The 8,337-nt window shown below is 35.3% G+C and overlaps 1 protein-coding gene across 5 annotated transcripts; it reads left to right on the forward strand.

Annotated features, from left to right (window-relative positions):
• The first annotated feature begins 2,148 nt into the window (after positions 1–2,148).
• LOC149202269 (peroxidase 27-like) lies at positions 2,149–4,549 on the forward strand. Of its 5 annotated transcripts, none has more exons than XM_089399926.1 (4): positions 2,149–2,382; positions 2,471–2,665; positions 3,841–4,009; positions 4,146–4,549. In XM_089399926.1, the coding sequence occupies exons 1-4, from the start codon at positions 2,149–2,151 to the stop codon at positions 4,547–4,549; spliced, it is 1,002 nt and encodes a 333-aa protein (XP_089256052.1). The 5 variants fall into 5 exon arrangements, with proteins under 5 accessions (XP_089256052.1, XP_089256053.1, XP_089256054.1 ...); XM_089399927.1 differs by having other exon boundaries at positions 2,471–2,662; XM_089399928.1 differs by having other exon boundaries at positions 2,471–2,659.
• Positions 4,550–8,337: the final 3,788 nt, after the last annotated feature.

The raw sequence follows: 8,337 nt of genomic DNA on the forward strand, positions 1-8,337 counted from the left end.
GTCAGTGGGTTCTTCCTCATTCACAACAAGCGAGGAGTCCGGAATGGACGAACACAAGACAACATCATCTGGTGGAACAACTGGGTGTGAAGACAGAGGATGAAAAAAAGAATGCATATGAGAAACCAAAGCACTCACAACCAAATATGTGCGAAAATTGTGTGGAGTGATGTTGGGAGGGTGTGAAGGTTGAATAAGTGTGTGAACATGATCCTTAACATCACATGGTAATGGTGGAATTGTTGAATGAGAGGGAGGCAGAAAATCCGTTGAGACAGTGATTGCTACCACATGGGATTGCACAGTTCCATCAACGAAGAAGGTTGAGCATGGCTTGACATCAAGCTTTCTCTTAGGACGGGCAGATTTCGTAAGATAGTACTCGAACCGGTCCTAGAGATAAGAGAACTTCATCTGGCTCCTTGGAGCGTGAAACTATAAGTCAGAGAAGCACTGCCAAAAATCAATAACAAATTCATGCAGAGCCCTCTATTATTGTAACAGTTTCCAGTCAAGATGATACGGATCAGAATAATGGAACGTGTCTTCAATAATATCACAAAAGTGCTCACATGAGTGCACGGTGTCAACTGGTAGGCTGAGCACCTAACAAAATGGGGATTTGTGATGTGTGAATGCAAGCAGCAAACTAGCTTGTTCGTTAGTAAACTCATATTCCTCATAAATCATGGAAAGGAAGTTAAATAAGTTCTCAGGCCAAGCCACTTCGCCTTCACCATCAAACATGTGAGTACACAAGAGATTGAACAGCTTCCCCGACATGGAGACATCTTCACAATTCGAAAAACACTTTGGGGGAAGAAAAATGCAAGACTCCATGAAAGATATGCAAAGGTTCACAACATGATGAGAGGACACCGCTTTTCATTAGGCCATCCTTCTAGTGCCAGAAATGTTGACGATGTTGGACCCACCAACATGTCAAGGGGATCTCCCCGATAAGAAGTCCCAATTAGACCTCATACCATTTGGTGTAGGAGTCATAGCAGTGGGTCGCAAGGTAATGCTTTGACCGTGATGTCGCACAAAGGCAAGTAAGATAACTCCGTCAGTAGCAAGAGTGTGACTAATGCAGTGAGTCAAGGAATGAGTATGAGAGGTTCCAACAATTTAAACGTGGAGGACAGTGAAGGTGAGTTTCGAGTTGAAAGGGATCAGTCCAAACTCTGCTAGGAACACACCACACAAAGGACATGCACAACTTCTAGCAGAGAAGTCAACACGGATGCGGCAGTCCGAACATACAAGGTAAGATAACAAGAACAACATTGGATCAGTGTGATACAAGTGTGATGGTTAGTATAACAAGGTTCAGAGAAAGGTATGTCTAGCTAGAATGATTTTTATGTGTTGATACACTTAATTGTTATATGTATATATGTTGTTATGGTAATGTTATACATGTATTACACATTTTTCTATGGTAAGTTGGTTTATTGTGATTTGGTTTAGTTAACATAGTATGCCTCACAAGAAAAAGCTTAAAATGACTAGCAAAATGGCAGACTACAAAAAATTCTCTCTAAGAAAAATGAGCAGATACATTGAAAAAATTGAAAAAAGAAATAAGGAATTGTAAGGCAAAAGCGGTGTGAGGAAAGCATCGCCGATTCACTACGCTGGTGGAGGAAACATCTATGAAGATGTACTACTTAAATTATTTGTTGGATTGGATTGCACATGAATCTCACTGCTGTCTTGCGTGGCTGCACATGGTCTCCTCATTAATAATGTATTAATGGATGCGTCGAACCAGCAAGACAGAGAAAACGCCATAGTTCTGGTACTCAATCAACAATGACAAGAACAGTCGAATCGAAAAAAAAAATTGTTTACAAAGGGACTGTGCATGTTATCAAACAAATGTCTCTATTTAAAAACATTGGGATTGAAGTAAAGGAAATTATTGTTCTTTTGATTATGTTTAAATATTTGGAGGCGCAGAAATCTATTGGGAATCCCCATTTTTAATTTATTTAACGATTTTCCTATCATGTGGTCTATGACATCATGAGTGCTATAAATTTACGTAATGACTCTGTACATCATCGCTCATAACTACATTCCAATAGGAAAGGGAACTGAAAGTCTCCGAATTTGTGAAGCTTCGAGAAAAAGAAGTGCAAGATGACGAGGAACAATTCTGGTGTTATTAGTTCACTTGTCGTGTTTATGCTTGGAATTGCATTTATAACTGCAGTGCCATGCCCTGAGACGGGTGATCTCATACTGCATTTCTACAAAAGTACGTGCCCTTCGGCGGAGAGCACGATTAAAAAAGTTGCAACGAAATACATAAAGAAAGATAAAACTCTGGCGGCTCCTCTTCTGAGAATGCACTTTCACGACTGCTTTGTAAGGGTATGCCTCGTCTAATATATACGCTCTGTTTATTATATTTTTTGCTGGAACGGTTAGTGTACTGATTTCAGAAATACTGGTACTGCAGGGCTGCGATGGATCGGTTTTGTTGAATTCTACACAAAATAACACGGCAGAGAAAGCCGCAATCCCCAATCTTTCCCTTCGTGGATTTGAAGTCATAGATGAAGCCAAGAGTGAATTAGAAGAAATTTGTCCAGGAGTAGTTTCATGCGCTGACATCCTCTCCCTTGTAGCGCGAGATGCTGTTGTCGCTGCGGTAGTGTATATTCTCATGGTTTAATTATTTTATTTCTTTATAAATCGTATGAATTTGCAGTAGAGGTGAATAGTGAGGTAACTTTACAGTTATGATTAACAAGAAAATAATTGTTCCATTGTTTTTATATATAAAATATTGTTAAAGTATGTCGATTCATATATATATATATGATGGATGGCAACCTAACTCTTCGATTCCACTGCCATGTAAGGTTGAGTAACACTGGATCAACTTTGGTATTTCACTGTTTTCCTGAGGCTCAGATTTCCTATACTTGCTCTTCCTGCTAGCTCATTTATTTAGTTCTTGTTCTTTTCTTAGAGTTACATAATAGTTTAGTTAAGGCTGTACATTATGATTATTGTAGTTCATTTTTTTCCATGTTTTGGATAGCTAATTGAAATTAATTTTATATAGCTAATTGAAATTAATTTTATTAGTTATAGATTTTATAGTTTTATATATATAATAGTATAGATTTATGAGTAGGGATTTAATATGAGTTTAGAAAGATTAAATTTATTTACATGCAATTTTTTTAGAATGTAAAATTATTTTTCTAATTATTTTATTAGCAAAGATTAATTTTCTAATTACTTTATAACATACAGCTTTAGTGGGTTTAACTTTTAAGTGCATATGTTTTTTCCTAAAAGGGCACAGGTTGGAAACTAGAAGGAAGTAGAGTCACTTGGCAAATGGTGCTCTTGTCCCACAAACAAGGGGTCTCATACAACAATGTGGTGTTGGTGTCTAGCTTGGGGAGACCTTAAAATTGGATAATAATAATAATAAATTTCTTCTATTATAGCAGGCACTATTTTGTTATTTAGAGCATTTTTTTTTAAATTTTAAAGGGGAACTTGTATTTTGTCTAACAAACAAGGAGTTTTATATACCAATGTGCTGCTGGGCTTGACCATAACTTTTAAATTGGATTTTAATAATAATAATAATTTTCTTCTATTATAACCAACATTATTTTTCTATTTAAAACAATAAACTCCAATAATAAACTAACTTACACAGCCCCAAACCTCCACTTAATCTCGGTCTTCGCACAAGTATTTGATGCGTGTAAAAGCATTGGGCTTGTTGGGATGCAATAAAGTTGTACATTTCACAGTAAAATGAATACGTGACCAGTAATTAAATGGCTGTTGACAATTATGCAGAATAATGCGGGGGTTTCGTGGCCAGTGAAAACAGGCCGCAGGGATGGAAGGGTATCCAATGTAAGCGAGGTTTTGAGCAACATCCCTTCTCCCTTCTTTAATTTCAGCCAGCTTAATGCGTTTTTTGCCGCAAAAGGACTCAGTATTGAAGACTTAGTTGTTCTATCAGGTAACTCCATATCTAATCTCAAACTAAATATACACAAATACAATTCAAAATGGTATATATATATATATATATATATCGAGCTAGCAATGTTTCTGCTATATCTAACAAATTAGGTTTTGATTGGGTAATGCTATAGGTGGACATACTATCGGAGTCGGGCTGTGCAATTTCTTCAGCAACAGACTCTACAACTTCACTGGGAAAGGTGACATGGATCCCTCCCTGGACAAGTCCTATGCAGAGGAGCTCAAGACTAAGTGCACGAGCTTAGCTGACAATACAACCACAGTGCCAATGGATCCTGGCAGCTCTCTCAACTTCGACAGGCATTATTACAGTACTCTGGAATCAAACAGAGGGTTATTCCAATCAGATGCCGCGCTTCTCACTGACTCCACTTCCAAAAGTATTGCCGAGAAGCAGTTAGAGGGAGACAACTTTATTCAGAACTTCAAAATCTCAATTCAGCGAATGGGAAGTATCGGAGTGCTTACTGGTAGTGCTGGGGAAATCAGAAAGAGGTGCGCCTTTGTCAACTAAGGAACAGGAAGACTAGTTGATCATAATACTCTCTGGCTAGTTAAATTTTTAATTCCTGTTCTGTTCCTTACCTGGTTACCTAAGAAATAATCCCTACCAAATAACGAGGCTTCAACGGTGGCAGGTTTGGACATTTTTATGTAATAATTAGACGCTCAAATTTTCGTTAATTGCTAAATGCTTGTCGGTGGGGAAGTTTCTGTACTTATTCTGAATAATGCTTACGGATATTTCCGTAGATTAGTTTCTATATTAATAATAAACAATGCTCAGTGATATTTCGATGTCTTCGGGGAATGAGTACTGGTGGACAGGACTGTTGTGTTTTTTTAAGGCATTGAGTAACTATTCCATGTTTTTTTGGTCGAAATTTTGTGAAATAATTTTGGATTAAATTTTGATTTTTTGTTTTAAAAATGTGTTCTTAACTTATAAATTATATCCAGTTCTCTAAAAATTAACCTATAAATTATATCCAGTTCTCTAAAAATTTATAAAGCATTATGTATAGCATAAAATTCGTAACTCAAATTTGTTATTTTATTTAAAAAACTCTCAAACTAAACAAATACAATAAATCTATATCAAATTACTTCATTTATTAGTTGTATAAGTTTTTTTTTTTTTTTTAGTTTCTCTAAATAAATAATTGGTAATTTGATTTGAAAATTAACAGGATGATGATAACTGACTTTAATTAAGATTCAATATAGTTTGAGATGTAAAAAATAAAAAATTGTTTCTAAATTTTAAAAATTTTATGTTTGAAAAATATCAAATATAGCATTTCAAATTCACTGTTAAAATAAAAACATTTATAAAATATTACTGTTACATATAATTTTAAATTTAACCATTAAGAAAAAGACATTTACTTTCACGTGAAGGTTTAGTAGGAATAATATTTATTTTTCATAAACAAGATAGAAAATAAAATTCCAGGGTGGTTGTGGTTGGAAATAATAATTACTGCAGTATGGAGTGCAGTTTATATTTAGAGTCTGAGATGATTTGAGTTACTATAAGAGTTTAATGACTAGTTTGAGCTTATTTAATATTTGGAAAGGTTGAATTATTTGGAAAAGTTAGAATTTAGTGAGTGTGTGTATGTCACATTATTTATATTATTTTAGGTGAATTTTTAGTTAAAAAAAATTTAAATACTTTTCAAATTTTAATGTTATCAATAGAAAAACCACAACTCACAACTCTCTCTTATATTTTGTGTATTAATTTGTGTTTTTCTTCTTCTACTTTTACAACCTATTGATATAACGAAACTAAACCAAACGCTACCAAAAAAGAAACATGAGTATCAGAGATCCTGCAGCCGCAGCTTACAGAGCCCGTATGAGTAATAAGTCGGAGAGATGTGGAAAGTATTTTCTGCCGCCACTGCGCTGAGCCGTAGTCTCAAATCGGGTGCTACTAGGCGATTGACAAAGCCGGTATAATCAAGCACAAGCAAGCCGCCAACCATATTCAAAAGGTGCTGTGCGAGAAGAGCGGCTGCCGAATCCATAAGGCTGTTCAAAGTGATGTATTTTTGAGCACCGCGATCGACCATAGTGAGGCCCGAAGCAAGTGGATGACTCAACGTATCCACCACATGCAGAATTATTAAGTTCCCGTGCATAAGCTTGAATGTTGTATGAATAGTCAAAGTTTCAAAGATTATCAGCCAACTTGCAAAGTGAAAGTTTCAAAAGGTTTTATTGGTGGGCACACTTTTTGAATTGCCACGTGAAGGTTATGCTTTTGAGTTTTATTAATATGTGACATCTTTTTTTGAGGAGTTATATAGTTTGAGTTTTATAAAATTAAAAGGGCTCTTCATAAAGTACTTTTAAAAGGGTTTTGTAACGTTTATTAAAAAATGTTTCGTTAATAGGTTTATATAAGGGTTATGGAGAGGTTAATAAATGGATTTTTTAAAGTTTTTTTTAGCCACAGCAAAAAAAGCAAAGGTGTATGGTATAAACAATTTTCTTACACTCGGAGAAATTTTTTTAAAAGTGTATTTTTTTAATTAGAGTTTTATTGACAAGAAAATTTAGCAATTTATAAAATTCATTAGTTTACAAAAAGAAATTCTAGTTTGTCAAGCATGACAGTGTTTTGGGTTTATATGCCTTGGCTTTGAGTTTCATTGAAGAAGCAATGGATGAAATGGTTATGCGCAAGATAACAAAAGCTACATCTTCCAATGAAGCATCGAAGATCTTGGAAGAAGAATTTGGTGCAAAAGGGAGTGAAAAATGTGTCACAATTTATTGAGTCAGTGGTAGATCTGAGAGTAGAAAAGCAAGACTCTGAGAGGACATCAGAGCTTGGAGAATCCCACTCAAAAGTGGATGATCGTCATGAAGACTATAAGTGAAACCAATTATGAAGACATGCATATGGATGACGAATATGCAACAAAGATTGCAGAGATAGAAGTTGTAGCCTTTGTGTATGAAATAGAGCAAGAGCATATAAATGCTCAAGGACTCCATTGTAATGTGGATGGTGTAGATGATGGTGAATCCCACTATGAAAAACACATGTGGATGATGACTACAAAGTGAGATGTGCATTGGTGCATCCAACTGCAACTCATGAATTTGGTGAAGTTGAAATTGCAAATTTTGTTGATGTTAAATTTGATGAAGAACCATTAACTAGTGATGAGTGGTTGCACATAATGCAACAAAAAGAACATATTGATATGTTGTTATTTCATGAGAGAAGCCCACTTGTGTCTGGAAGCCAAGTGGAAGACAACCTATTTGCAGCAACAACAACGTGTAATGGAGTGGAAGATAAGGCAGAGAAGGAAGAGGAAGAAGAAGAGAAGTGAAGAGCATAATGAAGATGTTTTCAACGTTGATTTTGAGTATGGAGGTAAAGAGGATAACAATCCATTTAAGAGAGAATATGAACAACATGATGAAGGAAAGGACATGGATGTTTTGAAGACAAAGATGAAAACATTGAAACCATTTTTCAGCAATGCAGTCAAGAAGAGATAAGATTTTACTATCAAGAAATATGGTAGAAAGAAAGTCATGGATAAGAAGTACAAGAAGCAAAGAAGAGCACAATTTGAAGATGATGAGTTTTGGCAACAGTCCATGAGTGAAATAATCCTTGAAGAGGAAGCTGTAAAAGACCGACTCATATCAAATTAAAGACAAGTCGAAGAAAAATTGTAGCAACAACAAGTAAAGAAATATGGAGCTTACAACAAGAACGTGCAACTCAGAATGAAGTGGTTTCGAGGATACAAAATTTGGAAGCAGAGAAAAAAAAATGCAAAATTGAAAAAGTTTTGAGTCAGACATAGACCAGGATGTGTGTTGGATTGATGATTGAGTCAATTTCTATTGTACGCCTAGTAGACATAGTTGAGTTATGTTGAGTCATATGGTCATAATTAAAAAGAAGTGTTGGAAATAATAATTACTCCCACATGGTGTGAAGTCCATATTTAGAATCCGAGTTGAGTTGAGTCAGTATGAGTTAATTCGAGTCCAATATTAGTAGTTTGAGTTCACTTTATATTAGGAAAGCTTGAATTTATTGAGTGTGTGCATGTCAAGTTATTTTAGGTGAGTCGCTAGTCGAAAAAGGTTTAAATACCCTTCACTAAGTTCATTGTAAGAATCAATTTTTTGTATAATCAATAGAAGAGCCCCAACTTGTGTATTTTGTGTTTTAATTTGTGTTTTGCCTCCTCTGCCATTCCAACAGTTGTTATTAACCCATGATACTGATAGGAGGTAACCATAAGTGCACAATGGCCC

The sequence above is a fragment of the Pinus tabuliformis genome, chromosome 2_1, assembly GCF_031772625.1.
Source record: "Pinus tabuliformis cultivar Carrire ecotype Pingquan chromosome 2_1, CPIR1, whole genome shotgun sequence".
Classification (NCBI taxonomy): domain Eukaryota; kingdom Viridiplantae; phylum Streptophyta; class Pinopsida; order Pinales; family Pinaceae; genus Pinus; species Pinus tabuliformis.